Source organism: Vombatus ursinus, unplaced genomic scaffold (genome assembly GCF_900497805.2).
Source record: "Vombatus ursinus unplaced genomic scaffold, bare-nosed wombat genome assembly UNPS02014786.1, whole genome shotgun sequence".
NCBI lineage: Eukaryota > Metazoa > Chordata > Mammalia > Diprotodontia > Vombatidae > Vombatus > Vombatus ursinus.
The window spans coordinates 42308769-42330003 of NW_020954564.1; the positions used below are offsets into that span (position 1 = coordinate 42308769).

The 21235-nt window shown below is 36.3% G+C and overlaps 1 protein-coding gene across 7 annotated transcripts in view; it reads left to right on the forward strand.

Moving 5' to 3' along the window:
- Positions 1-21235, forward strand: part of LOC114046953 (centriolin-like) — a 94212-nt gene that overhangs the window by 30957 nt on the left and 42020 nt on the right. For 6 of the 7 annotated variants that reach the window (XM_027867601.1, XM_027867600.1, XM_027867596.1 and 3 more), the window contains exons 12-24: positions 458-611; positions 2775-2995; positions 4780-4956; positions 5570-5704; positions 8756-8901; positions 9623-9830; positions 10643-10822; positions 11640-11819; positions 13909-14025; positions 14852-14996; positions 16050-16198; positions 17394-17574; positions 19552-19865. In XM_027867601.1, coding sequence (XP_027723402.1) covers positions 458-611; positions 2775-2995; positions 4780-4956; positions 5570-5704; positions 8756-8901; positions 9623-9830; positions 10643-10822; positions 11640-11819; positions 13909-14025; positions 14852-14996; positions 16050-16198; positions 17394-17574; positions 19552-19865 — 2307 coding nt within the window. The remainder of the gene's footprint in view (positions 1-457; positions 612-2774; positions 2996-4779; positions 4957-5569; positions 5705-8755; positions 8902-9622; positions 9831-10642; positions 10823-11639; positions 11820-13908; positions 14026-14851; positions 14997-16049; positions 16199-17393; positions 17575-19551; positions 19866-21235) is intronic. The other variant, XM_027867597.1, reaches the window with a different exon arrangement.

Below are 21235 nucleotides of genomic sequence, written 5' to 3' on the forward strand. Positions count from 1 at the left end.
TTAATTTCACCTTTCTGGGATCCAGGTCCGTCATCTGTAAAATGGAAATAATAATCTATACACTTCACACATTGCAGGTTCTTATGAAGAAAGTATTTTGTAAACTGAAAAGTACTGTAGAAATGTGACACCTACTTACTATTATAGTTGTGGTCTTATATACCAAAATAAGTTGGTAACCTTTAAGGATTATTTTAGCTAGAATACAGTGTTGAATTTATGAAGCCTTTTAAAGTTAGTGAAATATTGCTTTCTTATACACAATTGCAAGAATAAATCCTAATTTCAAAACAGTAATCATTCCCCTGGTTTTCTTTACCATAATGCCCTCCTTCAAAAATCACAACCAATGTTGCTGTTTCTAATAATACCTCTTATTTATATGAGATTTTATAGTTTTATTCTTAAAATAGAGGACTTTTCAGAACTTTTTTTAAAAAATCTTTGCAATCCATAGATTCATGTGGAGGCTCAGAAGAAAAACAAAGAGCAACAGCTTGACAAAATGAACAAACAGTATCAACAGCTCGAATGTCGATTAGATGAGATCCTTTCCCGGATTGCTAAAGAAACTGATGATATTAAGGATCTGGAGCAACAACTCACTGACGGTGAAGATCTTATTATTAATCATGGTCATTTCCCTGAGTCATTTTCAATATGGATACTGTATTATGTTTTAGAAACTGAATCAGTTTCAGTAAGGATCTCGTGTGCTAGAAGCCGCTTGAAATGGAACTAATCCAATTAGCTTTGTTCTATCATTGTATATATTCTTAGATCCCTTTCCTTCCCTAAAGTCCCTTAAGTGAGATAATATTTGTAAAGCGCTTAGCACAGTGCCTGGCACCTAGTAGGTACCATATAAATACTTATTCCCTTCCCTTTCCTTCTCTTCCTCCCTTCTAGCTCTTAAAAAAAAATCTGTGACCCCATAGTGACTGACTCTAGATTAAAAGAAGCAGTTCCAGTGTACTAGAGATAGCACTGGATTTGAAGTCAGATGGCTTCTAAGTCCCAGCTTTGCTACTAACTTACTGTAGGACATTGGAAAAATAACTCGCCTTCCCTGGGCCTCAGTTTTCTCATCTGTCAAATGAGAATAATAATGCTTACATTAACTGCTTCCAAAGGGGTATTGTCAAGAAATAAATAAAATGAGATTACTTACGTATATTACTTTATAGCCAGAGTGCTGCATTAATGTCAGCTTGTTGTGATAATAGTTATAATTATTAATTGTCATAATAAATGTGTCTCAATTATGTTACACATTTATATAACTTGTTTACATTATATATAATATGTTGTATATAAATAATATATAAATATTATTTATATAATATTTCAGTGGATCAGTGGGTGATCTTATCAATGTTGGTGTATGCTCCAGCACTGCAGATAACTATCTATGCCTTCTCTCCTTGTGCCTCTCTTATCCATATAATTGCATACCTACTTCACAGAGTCTGCTGAATGCCATTCAGACCTTCTTCTAGGTCTCTTAATAGTACATGGGATAGAGCACCCAGGCTGTCCATTAATTAGTCCTTGCTCTTGATAAGTGACCAGTCTACCTTTTTTCTGTCCATACATCTGTTTGATATTTTTTCACCCTTCTTGCTTTATTGGCAATATGAAAATTCACAGAGCTGTAGCCTATTCATACTCCCTCATGTACCTCTCCATTACTGGGTGATGTATAATTTAGATTCATCAGAAATTGTGGTATTTTATGATTCACAACATATAGCATCAATAGAAAAATATTGATATTAAAAAGTTGTTTTTGTTTCACATAGAAGCTTTAAGATCATTAAAAGCATTGTATGGTTTCCTAAATGCATTACAGCCCATTTTCTTCTTGCTTTTCAACTCTGGGCCCACTTCATCATCCAGCTACAGTGTCTGTGCAAAACATATGTCTTAATAAACCAGTTCTATGAGCTATCCATCCAACTATATATAGCATGGTCCAGACAGTAAGCATCCTTCATCCTTTTGGTTTCTCTACGGATGAATTTAGCATAATGTCATCTGTAAACAGGAACGTCTGAAAGACCTCACTATTTATAAGGAATCCCTCCTCCATTTGAATTCTTTTTAGAAATCCTTCATGATCTTCATAGTAAGTGCTTAATAAATGCTTTTTCATTCATTCTGTCTGTGATACTAGCAATATAGCCCTGTTTTATGCTTCATTTGGTGTTAATAATCTTAGGGCTGTTGAACAGTATTGTTGCTTGTTATATCTTCCACTACATCTGTATGATTCATATTCATGGAAGACACTTTGTTGGAAAAGAAGCTTTAATAACGCATTTTGTTGCAGCAGATCAAATGCTTTTTTGTAGTCAACAAATAGCACAGTGGAACCTTGTGTTCTCTGTAGCTTTGGTCATTTGATTGTAAAGTACTTGGCTATGGAATGTTGTTTGTGAAAGCCTGTCTGTTCCTTTCTTATTCTTTCATCCAGTATTCCTTCAGTACATGTGTGTATTAGGAATAAGCATATGGGTTAACAGTAATTGATACTGGCATTTTCAGAGGCCCTTTTTTTCAGTAGCAAGAACATTCATGATTTTTTTTCTCTCCCTGTATGTAATGATAACAGAAATAAAAATAACATGTCATTTGTAATTTGTGTAATCATGTTATTAATAATCAAGAAGGATAATTTATTGTAATATTAAACAATAATGGTGCTATAATTATCATACCTTGAAGGCATTTTTCATGAGCTTCCATATTAATGTCTCTTTCATTTTGTTCAGGTCAGATAGCAGCCAATGAAGCCCTGAAGAAGGATTTAGAAAGCATCATCAGTGGCTTGCAAGATTACCTTGAAAATGTTAAAGGACAGGTAGCAAAGGTTCAAGGTGAATGCCAAACACTGCAGACTGATAAAGAAATTTTGTTGAAAAAAGTGGCTAAACTTGAAGAAGAGAAAGTTGAACTGGAAGTTGCTGCCATGGATGCAGAAAATATGAGAAAAGTATGATTTTCACATTTGCCTCTTTCTCTTTCCTTAAATTTTAAAAGACTTAGCTGTAGTGTCTAGATTGAATAACATAAAAAGTTTTAAAGAGGGAGCAAACTTGTGAATCTATTTTTAAAATAATTTCCTAGGATTTAAAAAAATTTACATTGTGAGACTTTCAAAACTTCAACTCCCTTCCCTAATGAAATGAAGATTCTTTTAAAGGGCTTTCTGAATTGCTAGCCTATGTGGCAAATTATAAAGGTGATTGGGGTTTGCCATCTCTAAAACCCGCCTCTAATTGTGGCTATACGTGGTATAACATTCTGTGTTCTACGGGTCCCTTCCACCTCTAGTATTATACAGTTTTGTATTCAATCTATTTGGTATGTCATCATGTACAATACTCTGTCCCAATTTGGTCCCCATTTCTCCCCAGACTCAAATTAGGACGTGAGATTGATTTGTTTGGAAATTATTTTTGCTTTAATTTATCATTTGCCATCACAAGTCTTGTATTCATAATATTGTGACCAAGTCTCTTGAAAGCCAAGCTTAATAACCCAAAACCAGAATTGCTAGAACAAAAGTCAATGAAAGAATAAATTTAAATGACTATAAACTATATTTTGTGTAACATATTTATGTTGCTGTTGGTATTCACTAAAATTACTCCTTCCGGCCTTTGGTCTGTACATGAACTAATTTGGAATTGATTCAAGCAGTTGTTATTGTTGTTTTAAAGAACAGCTCCTCAGTAACTTACTAGTTGTTTTGCCAATGTCAGCCACATTTTTTCAAATTGGTTTGTGTGTGTTTATACAGCTGTTGTTACAATATTAATGTTGATCGGCCTTGGGATTTTCAGGAGCTGACATTGTGATATAGCAGCCAGAAAATCCATGTAATTAATCTTAGGTTATTTTGATAGAAATCTAGTGTCCAGGAAGAGGGAGATAATAGTTTTATTGTACTCTGCTCTGGTCAGATCATATCTGGAATGTTGAGTCAAATTTTTCTTGCCATATCTTGGAGTATTGACAAAGATGTTTGGAAGACTTGAAACCAGGCCATAAAAAGGTCACTTTAAAGAAATCAGGATGTTTAGTCTAGAAAAAACAAGCCTTAGAGGAGGGACATGAATAGTGTCCTTAAATATCTAAAGAGCTATCATATGGAAGATGGAGTAAACATCTATGTGGCTCCAGAGAGCAATACTAGGACCCATGAGGAGTGAAGGAAAGTGACTATGAGGAAGCAGATTTTGGTTCAGTATATGGTAAAATTTCATTACAATCAGAAGTGTCCAAATTTGGAACATTCTGCTTTGTCACAGAATGACTTCTCTCATCACTAGAGATATTTCAACCAGAAACTGAATGACCACTTGTTGAAGATGTCATAGAAGGAGTACATGTTTCAAATATCATGTGTACCTAGACAACCTCTAAAGCCCTTTTCAGCTCTGAGATTCTAGGTTATACACATTAAAATATGTAACCATGTATATTATTGTGAATCATCTAGGTGATGCAGTGGACAGAGTGATGGGCTTGGAGTCAGAAAGACCTGAGTTCAAATTTTGCCTCAGATACTTACTGTGTGTTTCCAGGCAGGTCACACAACCTCTGTCAGCCTCAGTTTTCCTCATATGAAAAAATGAGAATAATAGTAGCACCTCCCTCCCAAGGTAGTTATGAGGATCAAATGAGAAAACATTTGTAAAGTACTTTGCAAACCATAAAGCTATTATTATAGCTATTATAAGGATAGTATTATTAAAATTTATGTACTTTCAGGAACTTGCTGAAATGGAATTGTTACTTCAAGAGCATCAAGATGCAAACATGTCCCTTCAACAGACCCAAAGAGATTTAAGTGCCAATGAAGCAGAACTTGAGGCTCAGCTCAGAGCCAAGGAAGCTGAATGTAACCAGCACAGAGAGGAAATAGAGAGTCTTGAACGACTCAGAGAGGTGAGGGCCAGAGTAAAGGCAGCATGAATCATGCAGGTCCTGGAGAGCACAGCTGGCCTTTCATTGTATCTGAAGTAATGTTGTGCATAACCAAGAAGGCAGGCGGGACAGCAGAGAGAGAGCACCAGCCTCAGAATCAGAAGGCGTGTACTTGAATTTCACATGGAACACTTTTCTCTGTGGCCGTGGAGAAGCCTCTAAATTTTAATTTCCTAATTGGTAAAATTAGTTTAATTGTACTTCCAGTGCCTCCCTTGTGTGAGGATCTAGTAAGATAACATAAATACAGAACTTGTACATGTGAAGTCCTATATAGATGCAAGCTATTATTATTATTTTAAGGTTCTTTGAGAATTTTTTGCCTTGCCAATGGGAAGTTTCCAGAAGAGCTTTAAGAAATGCTACATAAATGCTTTTAAATTAATTTTATCTTTTTCAATGAACAAAAATCAATTTATTCTTCCTTCCTCTACCAGTGGGAAAAAATATCATTCTGAATTATTACAATAACAGTGAATTTATTTTAGTGCTTTTGCTTATCTTGTTGTATTTTACATTAGTTTGCAAGAACCATCTCTATATCCATTTTAATGTGATTTTTCTCTGGGGACAGTTAGAACACTTAACCCTACAAACCGAACTTGAAAAGGAAAGACAAGCCCTGGAAGATGCTCTCAGCAAGGCCCAATTCTCAGAAAAGAAGGAACAGGAAAACAATGAACTATACTCAAAAGTCAAACAATTGGAGGTAATATCTTTAATCACACTAAGAAATGAGTGAAGGTGAGGGTAAATGTAGCAGAAAAGACTCTCTATTTGTAATCAAGAGACCTAGGTTCTAGTCATTTCTTTGCCACTTAAATTGTATTAGCCATATAATTTTGGGCAACTCTCTTAACGTTCTTAGACCTCAGTTTTCTCATCTGTAAAATGAGATTAATGTTATTTGTATTAGGGACCTCACAGGGATATAGGTCAAATGAGCTAATACATACAAGTTGCTTTATAACAATAACATTAAATAATAAATTTAAGGTATTATTATTATTGGGAATCAATCAGTCAACAAATATCTATTAAGTAATAACTATATAATACGAAGGCAAAGAAAGGAATAGCCTTTGCTCTCATATAGGGTAGGGGAAGAGAAGGCTGGTAACTGGGGTGCTCAAGAAAGGCTTCCTGTATAAGGTAAGCCTTAAACTGAGTTTTGAAAGAATGAGGGATTCTGAGAGGCAGAGGTGAGAAGGGAGTGCATTCTAGGCATGGGAACAGCTTATACAAAGGTACAGTGATGAGAGAGAAAATGTGTACAAGAGTCAGCAAGAAAGTTTGGCTAAACTGTAGAGTGTGTGAAGGGGAATAATGCATAATAAGGCTACAAAGACAGGTTGGAGCCAGATCATGAAGGACTTTAAAGACCAAACAGAAGAGTTTCTTTTTGACCCTAGGGTGCTACACTTTGACAGCTGTCTGAAGGATGGATTGGAAAAGGGAGAGACTTGAGGCAGGGAGACCAATGAGGAGGACTTTGCAATTGTCCAAGCAAGAGGTGATCATAGATCGCAAAGACTGTCTTATATATTAGTTTGAAAGGACCTGATCTGAGATAGTTAAATCAAATATATATTTTACAGATTCCTGGGAAACTTAAATAAGTACCTTTAGAGAAGTAGAAGACTCCCATGGAAAATATTCTGTCTTCATTTCCTCAAATGACAGTCATTTTGAGATACTTTTGTGAACATACTGTATATTGTGGTTGGTATAGTGATATAAAGAGATAAAGATCTTTTCTGTAGTAACTCAGGTATATTCTCTGTTGAACTTTTATCAGTAGAAGGCAATAATAAAGCAAATTGGTGGTTTTAGTACTCTAATAATAATAAATGCAAATCAATGTTAATAGTATTTTGAATTTCTGTAGAGCTTCATAGTTGACAAAGCTCTTTCCTCATAACTCTGTAAATGTAAGCTACATTCAGTGGGTGATCTTCCCCCTCAGACCTCACACAATATTGAGTTCTACACTTCTAAATTATAGTTATCATTTAATATTATTAATATTATAGTTATCTGTATTGATGTCTTATCCCAATCCTAGGCTGTAAACTTCATGAGATAGAGTATATCTTATCTGAACTTTTCATCTCCTCTATAGTCCTGGTACCCTATTTAAATGTTTATTGATTGAATGAATGAGGTTCTGTGATTCTGTAAATAAATGAAATAATATAGAGTTAAATGTAGAGTTTAATTTTAGCTATTTTTAGTTTAACCTTTGGAGCAAATATAACAACCATTCTATTTGCTTTTGATTTTTAATGTGTGATGAAGGTATGTAAGTCCCACTAGTGTAACTTTAAGCCAGCCTCCTTTCAAATCCACCAGTCTTGCTATGAGCCTGTCTTCTGGATCTATGCTATGGGACCACTGGATAGATTAAGTAGACTTAAATGACGACTTTTTGCTTCTTTGGTAACTGAAAACTCTTGGATGGTACCCAAGATGTACACATCTTGTGGGTAAATTCTGCTTTATAAAGTTTAGAGGTTTTGCAAAAAGAATTGAACTTAGTGCCAGACCTGGGTTCTAGTCTCAGCTCCACCACTTGTTAGTAATTGTTCGATCTTAGAGGTAAGTCACTTTTTCTCTCTCAGCCTCATCTAAACAAGAATAATAAAACCTGCATTATTTACCTTACAGAGCTCTTATAAGATACTTTGTATGCTGTTCAGTAGTTTATAAACGAAGTGGGTTTTTTGGTTAGAGAGTGCTATTGGGTTCCACATTTACTCTTATTCAGTTCTTGGAGATGGAGCCAGGGCAAATAAAAAAGCCTGATATTATTGGCTTTCTTACTTACATACTTTGAGGATCTCTCATTTCATTGATGTGAGTATTCATTCTATTAAAGCAGATCAAAACTCCTTCCTACCTTAGACTAGGGGCTCTTTACTTGAGCTATTTTTAAATATATATTAATATTAATAAGCTAAATAAAAATAAATATAAACCCATTTTTAAAAATATTATGACAATTGTATTTCAGGATATAGTTAAAAATTTCCCTTGGTGTCATCCGTATTTTATGCATTTAAAAATATTATTCTGAGAAGGAGACCTTACTCTTATTATTCTGAGAAGAATAGGCTTCACCAGACTGCTGGAGGGAGCAATGATACAAAAAAGGTCAAGAACCCCTGAAATCTTCATAAGTTTCCATGCCCAAAATAAATCATCTGGCTTCTGATGATGAGCCTAACTGTACCTTGCTAGGCCAATCTTTAAGTGATGACGGAGTCCATTCCTGCACTGTTTAAAGCTTTATAGGTAGGACCCACCAGAGCTTCAACTTCCCCAGCAGCATATTTTGAAAATGTATGATGAAACATGGAAGAGAATCTTAGTAGCTTTCCCAGCTTTTTTTTATATTATATTTTTTTACTATACCTTAGAAATACTTTGCATCAAAGTAATGAGTATTTTAGCAGTCTATTTTTATTTGAAAGATGAAAGGAACATTTTGTTTCAGGAAATTATAAATCTATCTTGCCTAGATAACTAGAGTTTGAATGTGCAAATCCAAAGCAACTTCATCATACAGAGATGGATAGTGGTGTAAATTCTTTTAGAAGCTATAATAGTCAGGTTTTAGCTTTCAATTGGTGCATGGACCTAGGTACTATGGAAGAGATTGTTTTCAAATTAAAAATAGGTCAAAGGGAAATTTGTTATGTGATAAGGAAAACAAACTGTCGTTTTCAAAAATGTGAAACCTTTTCCTTTATTTTTCCAGGATGACAATAGTCTCTTAAAACAACAGCTTAAAGATTTTCAAAATGAACTTGATCATATGATTGATGGCTTGCTTCATCCGGAAGAAGTAGCAGCTCGTGTGGAGGAATTGAAGCGAAAGTTAGAAACAGGAGTTGGGGAAATTAGGTAAATTGTATCTCAGTAAGATGTCCGAAATACAGTACGATGGCCAATTATTAAAGCTGGAAATATAGAGATATTAGATTAGGGGTGTAAGGATGATGTTTTTAATAGAACTTTTGATAAGGCCTGGACAAGAAAATTCAATTCTGTCGCTTGTGTGCATTTATTTTAGAAGTCTCATGTCCTTGGTACATAAAATAACTCATATTTCTAGAGGATGATATTTCCTTAACAGAAACAAGGAGATTAGAAAGAGGGATGGTTTTAGGAGGGAAGGCAGTGTTGAATACGTTAAGTTTGAGATACTCATGTGAAAAAAAGTATTTTGTAGACCTTGTAATTCTCAATTACGATTATTATTAACTAGTTATAACGATTATTAAATCCACTCAAATCATAGAATATTAGTACTAGAAAGGACCTTAGAGATAATCTAATCTTGCTCCTCCACTTTGTAAATGAGAAAGCTGAAAACTAATGACAAATGACTTGCCCAAGGTTACCCGGTGAATTAATGACAAAGCGCTCTGTTCTTTCTACTGTGCTACAGTGAAGAGAACCTAACGTCATGTCTTACAAATAATTCAAGCTTAGTAAATATTGATTGTTAAAACAAATGCCTTATCCTGTTGTACCAAACTTCATAATTTTGCATTGGTGTATAGCAGTGTCCAGAAAACTGACATTTTCTGTTTACATTGTACATGTCTTTTTTCTCTACCAGATGCTTCAGTCCTTCAGATGTTCTAGGGAAAAGTCTTGCAGATTTACAGAAGTGGTTCGATGAAATCTTTGCACATGCCCGGCAGGAAAAAGAGGCAGTACTAGATAGAGAGAGAAAACTGCGGGAAGAAATGGCATTTCAAAAGGAGAAACTGGTAGAGGAACAAGAGGAGTACAGGAAGGCCTGTGAAGAAGCGGCAGACACAAGAGTAAGAAAGAAGCTCAAGAACTAAATGACAGTGATCCGGCTGCAGGGGCAGAGGATTGCTTTTCTCTCACCAGCTTACTGTGTTTCCCTTCTGATGGAAGCAATGCTTGGTTACAAAGAATAAAACTAGCTGGGTGTGATTGTAATCCTCTGTGGAATATGGCTTTTGAAAAATGGATATTCAGTAACCTGAGTTCTATTCCTCATTCTGCTCCTTAGTAGCCATCTATCTTCACCTGTCTGGGCCTGAGTTTCCTCCCTTGCAAAATGAAAGAGTTAAATTACATGATGTCTAAGGCCCTTTGTGACTCTAATAGTCTGTCCTACGTTCTAACGTTCTATGTGCTGAGGTATCTTTTGGTGCTGATGTTTTATGTTCAGACAGTATCCCTTGTAAGGTTTCTTTGAGCTGTAGTTTCCTTCTAGTTCTAATGTTCTGTGCTTTACTATGTTCCATGATCCATTCCAATTCAAAAAAAAAAAAGAAAGAAAAAAATTTCCTTTTTTCATGTTGTATTCTCTTTGCTTTGGGATTCAGGGAAGTGTGTTCTTATTGCTCTTGTATTTATGTATCAAGTCTCAAGTATAATGGTACAAGGATATAACTCTTTTCATGATGGTATATTGATGACACAAAGAAATGTAGCCTGGAAAGCTTTCAAAATTAAACCATCATTTGTCTTGCACAGTTCTTTTGCATAATATTTCAGTATTACCATTTGATAGTGCAAATGTAACTTCCCTGAAAGTTTGTTGACGATATTCTTTAATAACTTTCTTGAAGACTGTAGTTGAAACTTGCTTCTTTTGCAGATTCAGTCTGATAAAAGGCAGCTCGAGGCCAAAATTCAACAACTGGAGAATGAAATTCATTATTTGCAAGAAAATCTAAAGAGTATGGAAGAAATTCAAGGCTTCACAGATCTTCAACTTCAGGAAGCTGATGAAGAGAAGGAAAGGATTCTTACACAGCTAGAAGATTTAGAGCATAAGGTGGGGGAGAAGGAAGCAGAGTACCAATCTTTAAAAATATTTTCAGACTTCCAGTTCTTATAATTGAGAGGCAAGGCAGTACGATTAAATGAGGGTTGGAGGGGGAAGATTTGGACCTAAATTCAGAATCTTTTGTTTCTACTACTTTTGTGTTACCCTTAGGAGTGAACATAATACCGATAGCTTCCATTTCTGGTTGTGCCATACATTTTAACAAAGCACGATCTGAGCATCTGTTTGTGCAAGTCACCCAACTTTTATGTTCCCCTGTTTAATTCATCTGAAAGACAGAGATGTTATTACTCATACTATTTCCATTAGAGGATTGTTATAAGAAAAATTGTTGGAAAACATCAAAGTTCTTATAGAAATGTTAACAATTGTCGTTGATAAAAGTCATGATCCCTAAAATATTGATGTTAAAACTGATGATGATCACCACTTTCATTCCAGATCTCTCGTTTATAGGTGTAGCATAATTTTCAGTGTAGGAAAAAAAAAAACAGTTTAACCATTTAGGATCATAAGACTTTAGAGGTCACCTTAGCCCTTCATTGTAGAGTTGAAGAAATTGGAGTCCAGAGATCTGAATGTCATGTCACATACAGGTAGTATGTAGCAGAACATATGAGAATCCCAGCCCAACCCCTCTGACTTTAGATTTGGTGGTCTTTTCCTGTATCTTGCACAACCTTTTTTTGTGATAGGATGTTTTTCTTTCCTTCTCTTAAATCTTTTTCTGTGTAGTAGTTCATCGCTTTCGGTTTTATGTTTTTATGTTTTGTTTTGTTTTGTTTTGTTTTTGTTTTTTCCCTAGAAAAAGCTTGAAGAGGCCAGGTCCCAGAAGCAGTTCCTTGGTTTGGATAGAGAGCTGAAAGAGCTAAAGAAGGCTGTGGCTGCTTCTGATAAGCAAGCAACTGCGGACCTCTGCATTGCTAAGGACCAGCTGAAGTCTCTCCATGGGACCATCCTCAGGATTAACCAAGATCATGCCGAGGTGATTCTGTGTGTAGATAAGTATCACTGAGGTCATTTCTAAAGATGCTGACATCATTTGGCATGTAGGAACTTCTCTCCCTTACCTATTTCTCTAGAATTTTCTTAAACTATGTCAGCAGATTCCTAGATGTAAGTAGGGGCTCTTTTTTGCTTTCCAACATTCTGGAGACAGCAAAAAAGCATAGCCTAATAGGTAAAGGCAACAATTCAATACTTTTCGTATAAAAATAGTATGAACGCCTACCACATATGTCTGCCACCTTATGATAGACACTGGTAGAGGACACTGAAGTATAAAATACAGTCCTCACTCTCACTTCTGTTCAACTCAGTGAACATTAAACACCTGCTGTGTTTAGGTTAGGTGCTCAATAAGACACAATCCCTACGCTCAGTCCAGTTCAGCAAACAATTAAGCATTTGTTGTTTATTCTATCTCCACAACATCTCTTCTCTCCGTCCCATGCTCTACGGTCACACAGCTACTTCTTAGTTCAGGTTGTCATCTGCCTCTCTCTCCTCCTCTGTTACAGTAGCCTTCTCATTGGTCTCGCTCCTTCTGACTTCTCCCCTCTCTAATCCACTCTTCATATACAGCTATCAAATTAGTATTTCTGAAACAGTGACCATTTCATTTTTCTACTCAGAAAGTTTTAGTGGTTCCCTATTGCCTCTAAGATAAAATACAGAATTCTCAGCCTGATATTTAAAGCTCTCCACAATCCTACCTAATATGTTTCTCTGATTTTATTTCATATTCTTCTCCTTCATGTACTTCCTGTTCCAGCCAAACTGATATACTAGCTTTTCCATGCACAACATTCCAGCTTTCTCAGAGATCTTATTTTCCAGACCCCCCCCCCCCCACTCAGGGGCCACATTGTACTCAAGACTTTTCCTGAGCTACCTGTCCCCAGCAGTTGTGATTATAGTCATTTGTGTATTAGTGTATAAGAGGGGTACAAAGTACTGTGTAAGTTCTGAGAAAGGAAATCTCATTTTTGGTTAGTAGGCTATCAAAGAAGGATTCCTGGAGGAAAAGACATTCGAGTGGAAAGGATGGTAGACTTGGAAGACAGGGAATTCTGACTCTTTCACTTACTGTCTGGGTGACCATAGGCAAATCACTTAACCTCTGTGAGCCTCAATTTTCTCATCTGTAAAACACATGTAATGGTTTCGCTACCCACCTCGCTGGATTGTTTTAAGTAAAGTACTTTGTAAAAAAGTACTATATTAATGCTAATGATTGTTATTATTGATGTTTTTTTTTATTATTATTTTTGAAGAATGGGTAGGATTTCAACAAGTAGAGATGGAGGAGGAGGGAATTACATGAACAAAAGCAAGAAGGGAAGAGCAGGGTAGGACATATCTAGGGAATGTTGAGTAGTACAGTTTTAGTGGAGCCTCGACTATATGGAGAGGAGAAATGTGAGATAAACTCTTGCAGAGTTTACAAACTACCATCATTGGAGAGCAAAGACTAATGTTTCAAGTCAAAAAAAATATTAAGCTGTGTAAGGCAAAGTCCTAGATGCAGAGCATACAAAGATGAAAAGTGACACCCCTGCTTCTAAAGGGAGAGGTAGGCCAGTGTGGTGTAGACAAATGATTCAAATGTGAAGTGACAAAGTAGAGGTCACTTTCTGCTGGAGGAGCCAGGTAGTGGCACCTGAGCGAGACCTTACAGGAAGGCTGCTATATGCCAGCGGCGCATGGTGGAACATGTACATGAATGGGATGAGATTGTTTCCAAGGCCCCTTCTAGCTCTTATCATTCTTTGAAGGGCTCCTTTATTATGTGCTAGATGATCTATTATAGACCATACACACTATTAGCAGCTCACCAAGGGGAGAGAGAGCTCAGAAGCACAAAACTACCCCACGGAGACTTCATGAAAGAGGCAAGACCTGAGTGAGGGCGTCCAAGACGAGTGAGATCTGAAGATGTGGAGAAGCCTTCTGGTATTGGAAACCATTCAAAAGCAGGCTCATGGGAGGGTGAGCGTATGAAGACCAGTAGGAATTAAAAAGGGAAAGAAGAGTTTGTGCTTACTGTTTCTGAACCTTCCATATCACTTTAGAGGCTCCAGGAAGCTGAGCACTTCAGCCGGCAGGCAGCCCAGGCAGCCCAGGACCTCACCCGAGCCGAGGCAGAGATTGAGCTGCTGCAGAACCTTCTGAGGCAGAAAGAAAAGCAAGTAAGTGCCTCTCACTAGTTCGTTCATTTATTCAGCCCCTGCTCTGTGCAGTGTTTATTAAGTGTCTACAACACACAAGGCACTATCCAGGCACTGGGGCTAGAGGGAGATTAACTAAACATGATTCCTGCCCTCAACGACTCCATCGAGAAGAGGATATAGGACATAAACGTCAATATGTGTCAAATAGAATATAATAATATTATAAGAGAGGGGCAAAGTTTTATTTGCTGTTTTAAGGAAGGAATGATCCTACTATTGGGGTGGGGTAGGAAGGAGGACTCAGGGAAAGCTTCCTGGAGGGAGTAGCTTTTGAGCTGGGCCTTGAAGAATGGATAAGAAAGTTCATTGAATAAAGATGGGGGTGAGAAAAAGCTTTCCAGGTTAGGAAAAAAATATGAACAAAGATATCAAAATGGGAAAGTGTATGCATCCTGCAACCTCTTCTTGGCAGAGTTTTTAATTAACATGCCCTCTGAAATCATGAAACTAAGTTATTATGATAGACAACTCAAGGGATTTTGTTGTGCAACTTTATATAAAGCTGTATGATATGTGGGCACAAACAGCAGTCTACTCTAAAAAGACAGCTCACATTCCTGTAGAGTTTTATGGTTAACAAAGGCCTCTTACTTTGGGGTCAAGATAAGCTAGGCTCAGGAAATGCAACCAGGTAGTGAGGAACCTAGGAGTCATAGACTGGTCCGGCATCCTCTCTACTGGATCCTGCTAGAAAGTGAAGATTTCTGCAATAAGGATCAGTTGGTAAAAGTAATTGCTTTGGAGAGAAATTTAATTGGAACTTTGTTTATTTTTGTCTCAACAGTTTCAAATTGAAATGGAGAAAGCAGATACAGGTGCCTTTGGATCAAATTCCCAAATGCTAGAAATTGATAAATTGAATGATATAATGAAAAGACAAAGAGCAGAAATTGAAAGGCTGTGGAGTTTACTTGATCAGACCGGCGCTGGTAAAATATTTTAGTTTGATTCCTCCCCTCATTTACATACAAGTGATTTATTTCTGTTACTCCTTTTCATTTAGATCTTCTTTTTCTAAAATTAAATTGTTTGACTATTTTTACCTTCTTCTGAAAATTCTTTCAATGGTTATTAAACATAAATTTGGTTAATATTGTCCTTAGGTGTAGAGCTTTTGCCAAAGTCCTTTTCTGATGCCTCCTACTAACATGAAGGTGACCCTGAGTTTCTTAAAGGCTTTACTATCAGGATATAAGCCCTGACAGGTCCTATCAAGCTGGAAAGGTTTCTAATATGGACCTGGTGATGGATTATGTGTCTATCATCTAAGTGCTGCCCTGGTGAAAAACAAAGAGGCTTATCACCAGGGGCTAGCCACCAAAGAAAAGATTAATATATTCAGCTATAGCAACACACACTCAACTAAGACATGGAGACATTGTGATCTCTTGGCGGAAAGGGGATACTTAGGCTGATTACATCACAGATCCTTAAAGTATAGCTATAAAAATTGTTTTATTGTTGTTTACTTATTTTCGGTTGTGTCTGACTCTTCATGACCCCTTTTGGAGTTTTCTTGGCAAATATACTGGAGTGGCTTGCCATTTCCTTCTTCAGCTCATTTTACAAATGAAGAAACTGAGGCAAAGAGGGTTAAGAGACTTAACCAGGGTCACACAGCTAGTAAGTGTCTGAGGCTGTATTTGAACTCAGGTTTTCCTGACTCCAGGCCTGACACTGTACTGTGCCAACTAGCTGCACCCAGCTATGAAGATATTGAATAGTAATTTAATACTGAGAAAGTTCAATAAAATAATAACACATTGGTCCTGACATAAAGTACTGATATAAGTATTTGTACCCCAAAACTGACTTCTATAAGATCTAAATGTCACCAGTTATAAAAAAGCCCAATCTAAAATCAGCTTTAAAATATTGCTAAGTTTCATTGCATCTCATAGATTAGTACTTTGCAGATATCTTAAAGAAATGAGCATCATGGTTTTACCCCCACTTCTGAGAGTGTCACAATTCCTTTACAGACAGCAAAGGAGAAATAGAAAGTCTGTTGGATGAAATCACAGAGCTCCGACGTACCCTTTCTCATCAAAATGATTACATTAGCAGCATAGCAGATCCTTTCAGGAGACGAGGATATTGGTACTTTATGCCATCATCATCATCATCAAAAGTATGAAATCTCTTGGGCAGTGGGGCACAATGAGGGGGTGAATCATGACTGTTATATGGGGAAATATGACAGAGTGTATGTCCTCTTCCTAAATATAGTGGTAAATCAGAGGATAACCCTCAGATAGAAGACCAGAAGTTTCTATGCAAAAATATAAATATAGGGTCTTAATATTTTAAAGTCAATGAAAAATAAATGGAAACTTCCCAAAGAAGTTTATTTTTATTAAGACTGAAAATAAAGTTTATTAACATTTTAACAAAGGGCTTTTCTCACAACCCTTTAAAGTAGTATAGTTGTTGTGTTCCTCCCCTTTCATTGATGTAGATTTCATAACTGTGTTTCACTGGGACCCAAAGAAATAAAGTGACTTATCCATAATCACAAAGCTAAAGGGACTTGGACCCAAGTATTTTGATTTCATGTCTAGTTTGTATTTATTTTGGGGTTTGGGTTTTTTTTTTCCTACTGTACCATGCAGATTCAAGAAATATGTAATGCTTGGGGGGGGGGGGATTTTTTTTGAAATATTATTACCTAATTCATTTTCACAGGATATTCCAACTAAAACTTAACCACTGAATTTTTTGATATATTGCGGTCAATCTCAGTCTATGTTTATCAGTAATGATATAATATTAGCTGCAGACTAGCTGTGTGATTTTGGGTAAAACTTCTCTTAAATGAGCCTTATTTCCTCCTTCCATAAAATAGGAGATTGGACCTCTTCAGTTTAGTGTATAAGCTCCTTGAGGGCAAGAACTGTTTTTCATTTTGCCTTTTTTTCCCCAGTGCCTTGGGATTCCCAAATACTTTTTGTATTGAATGGAATTATGTGATCTCTGAAATCTCTTCAAGTTGAAACACTGTTGTGTTCCATATTCTAAGATCCCTCTCACATCTCTGACACTCAATTTTTAAGGTCTCTTCAAGCTGTAATATTCTATAATTTAGGTCATTCAAGTTAGGAAGTACTAAGATTAACCACAGTATTCCTGAAGGTACTGTACTTTATACTTAATTCCTATTAGTCAAATACCAGTACTGTATATTAGTTTCTAATTCTTTCCCTTTGGTGACCATTGGAATTGTATTTTTATGATTCAAGAGCAGCACTTTCTAGACAAGTTTCTAGAAATTAGTGAAAAGAAATGAGTGTCTGGTTTACATAATGTTATGCTATTAACTGTTTTAGGTTTCTAGTCCCAGGTCTCAGAGTACAAAAGACTCTGGTATTGGCTTAAAATACTCATCCTTCACCCCACTTCTAAAGGAATGTGGCCATGGCAAGCAAATTGAAAGAAAAGTTGTTGCATCAGGATGTTGGATTTATTCTCCAGTCAGAAATGGACTGCATAAAATTTATTCAAACAAAGGTCAGTTGAATCACATAAATTCAATTTCTAACCATTGAGAAAAAGAATTTACATCCCTTTAACAAAAATGTGTAAGCAAAGTAACAGCTAGGGTAAATTAAAAAAAAAAAGAAGGAAAGTACCTCCTCTGTGCCAGGCACTGTGCTAAAGTGCTTTACAAATATTATCTCATTTGATCTCCACAACAGCCCTGTGAGGTAGGTGATGTTATTATCCCCATTTTACCGTTGAGGAAACTAAAAAGTGTGTCATTAGGATAGTTTATTTCAGAACCACAAAAGGTGTCTGAAAGATAGTGGAATGTATTGTAAAGACCCTGGACTAGGAATCAGTTTGAGGCTGCATGACCACATCAGGGATATTTTAGAGGAACTTCCACTTGCAGTGTGGGTTGAACAAGATGACTTCTGGGGAACCTTCAAATTCTGAGATTCTGGGATAATGGATTCAAGGCCTGGCACTAATATTTCCTAACTATATGACTTGGCAAGTTATTCATCCATTTTGACTTTCAGTTTCCTTATTTGTGAAGTGGGGATAATAATGTTCACATTACCTCCCTCACAGGGTTCTTGTAAGAGGAGGTACTTAGTAAGTATAGAAGTGCTGTAGAAACTTGAATATTATTGCTAATTTCTTACTGTGTTAAAACTGTGAGTGCTTCATGTGCAGATGTATGAAGGAAGGTATATGGTGACTCATATGTTATAATGGAAGGATGCCAGGAAAAAAGAACGTTCCCCTGATTAGTTGCCATTCCATTTCATGTGATCTTTTCCATCTCTGAATATCTGTTTAATAGGATGTTTGCTTCTGTGTTCAGTGTGAGTGCTGAATTTGTAGTCAGGAAGACCTGGGTTCAAATCCCAATTCAGTCGCTGTTACCCTGGGAAGTCATTAAACTTCTGTCAAGGCTCAGCTTCCTCATGTTTAAATGAAGAGAATAGTAGTAGCTAATATTTAAATAGTGCTTTAAAATTAGCAAAGGGCTTTATAAATATTCTCTCATTGAATCCTTACAACAGCCCTATGAGGCAAGCACTATTATTTTTTACAGAGAAGAAAAGTAAGGTTGAAAGGGGGTAAGTGACCCATGGTCACTTAGCTAATAAGTATCTGAGACAGGGTTTCAGCCCTCAGATCTTCCCAACTCCACACCCACCACTCTGTGCACTGACTATACCACATTGACTTTATTGCCTACAGAATTGTTTTGAAGATCGGCTGAGTTAATGTATGTAAAATGCGTACTACATTAACCTGAAAACACTCTATAAATGCCTGTTCTTATTGTAATCATATTAATCTTGGTGCTGAAGAGGTATACTTAATTGCCTTAATAGATATGTAGCCTCCAGAAAAGGGAATATGATAGTCCTACTTTCCTACTTGTTCAGTCCATGTATGAAGCACTGCGTTCACTTTTATGTTCAGCACCTTAGAAGCATCATTGACAAGTGGAAGCTTATTCAAAGACGTGTAATCAGTATTCTTACAGATGCAGAAATCATCTCATGAGTGTTCAAGGAACTCTGATTGTTTACTCTGAAGAATAGAAAACTTAGAGGGGACATTATTGTGGTCTTCAGTTATTGGAAGGGTGGGCAATCATGAGAGAAAGGGATTAGATTTATTAGATATGGCCCTAGAGAACATTAGAACTACTACCAATGGATGGAAGTTACAAGGAGTCAAATTTTAGTGCAGTATGAGAAAGAATTCCCAAACAATGCACCAATGATGATTAACTGCAGTACCTAGTGGTGTACCGTGGTGAGTTTCCTTTAGGCCTTCAGTTAGAGGCTATGTCACCGCCCATCAGAGATGTTGGAAAAGGGATTTATACCTCAAATTAGGATTGTATTAAATTGACTTTTAAAGGCCCTTCCATCTTCACGATTCTATGACTTAATTTTTTAAACTAGAGAACACAAATGCAATGATGTTGGTTATCTCATTCTATTTCTTTCTGTAAAGGTGAAGGAAATAGAGGAGATAGCAAGGAAGAAAGTGAACTGGATGGTGAAGTGGACCCTTCATTTGTACCTCCTCCTGGGTCTGTTATTTATACTGTATTTCCAGATGGCACACCTGTCCCTCAGGGAATTGTGCTGTATGCTCCTCCTCCTCCTGTACCAACCAATGGCAGGCCATTTGAACCTGGAACAGTTATTTATGGCCCCCCTCCTGCTGGAACGCAAATCGTTTATGGCCCTCCTCCTCCTCACTTTTCTATCCCTCTGATTCCCATGGGAGTCCTTCACTGCAATGTACCTGAACATCATAATTTGGTAAGTCAAAAGGATCGATACAGTACCCACCAGCTTTTCTTAAACTGTGTTCTTTAAAACCTTGGAATTCTACAAAGCAAACCAAGGGCTCCCAGGAAGAAAAAGGGAAAAAAAAACATTATTGAGGCCTGGCACACACAACAAATCCATCACCTTTGCAACACATGTTGCTTTAGTAAAGTATACATGTTCAACTGATGTAGAAAACAAGCAAAGATTGATCTAGAAATAATTATTCATGCACTCAATAATACATGATGCACAATTGGTTGTCAGTCAATTCTGGTAGAGAAAATGTAAGGTAATCAGTTTCCATTTGTATTTTAGATTTTATATAAATATTTTATTAAATTTAATATGCACTTAATTTTAAACAAAAGAACCAGACAATTACATACATTAATAACATTTTAAAATTCCTACATATATGTCCATAACAACTTATCACTCTCCCTTATCCTTCTTCCTTCTCTTTGTTCATTCTTCTCTGTATTTCTGTACATATTTTAAAAAAAGTAATCATAGTAGTGTGTAACCTTCTGATTTTGCTTTCTTTACTAAGCATTACTTCATTAAGTCTTTTCATTTCTTTATATTCCTTATATTTATAGTTTTGATGGTACTGTAGGATTCTATTATGGATATACAGTAGTTTATTCAGTTCTTCCCCTACTGTTGGATGGATATTTGTTTTCAGTTCTTTGCAATTTTAAATAATAGTTACATATATTTAGCAGAAATCTTTATTTTTTTTAAACTGATGACATTTTTAGAATGTATTTCCAATAATGAGATCATTGGTTTAGATTGGTATTTAAAATTCTTGCTATGCTAAGAGATTGACCTCCAAAAAGATTCTGCCAATATGCAACTCCGTCAGCAATGTATAAGTGTGCCTATTTCTCCACAACCATTGAATTTTGTCTACTTTTAGTTACTTTTGCCAATTTGATGGATGTTGAGTGGCACCTCAAAATTGTTTTAATTTGCATTATTCTGATAGGTGAAGGAGAATATTTTTCCAAATGATTATTTGAAATATCTGTATTTCCTCCCTTATAAGTCATCTCGTCATCTCTTGTGGAAATCTCCTGCCCTCCAGAATTGCCACCTATTAAGGTGAAAACTTCCTTTCCTTCTACCTGCTCTCTCATTTTTGCCCTTATTCAGTTAAACCTAACTCTTCCCCAGTCACTGTTCTCTCTCATCTTCTTCTGCTGCACCACTTGGTCACATATAAACTTTTTTCTCACATTCTCCATGGAAAACATGTCATCTTTGGTCACCCTTTTCAGGAAATTTTGTTCTTTTTTTGTGCCTCCAACATAGCAGACCCAAAAGAAAAATCAGCATATTCTTTGCTCCCCATT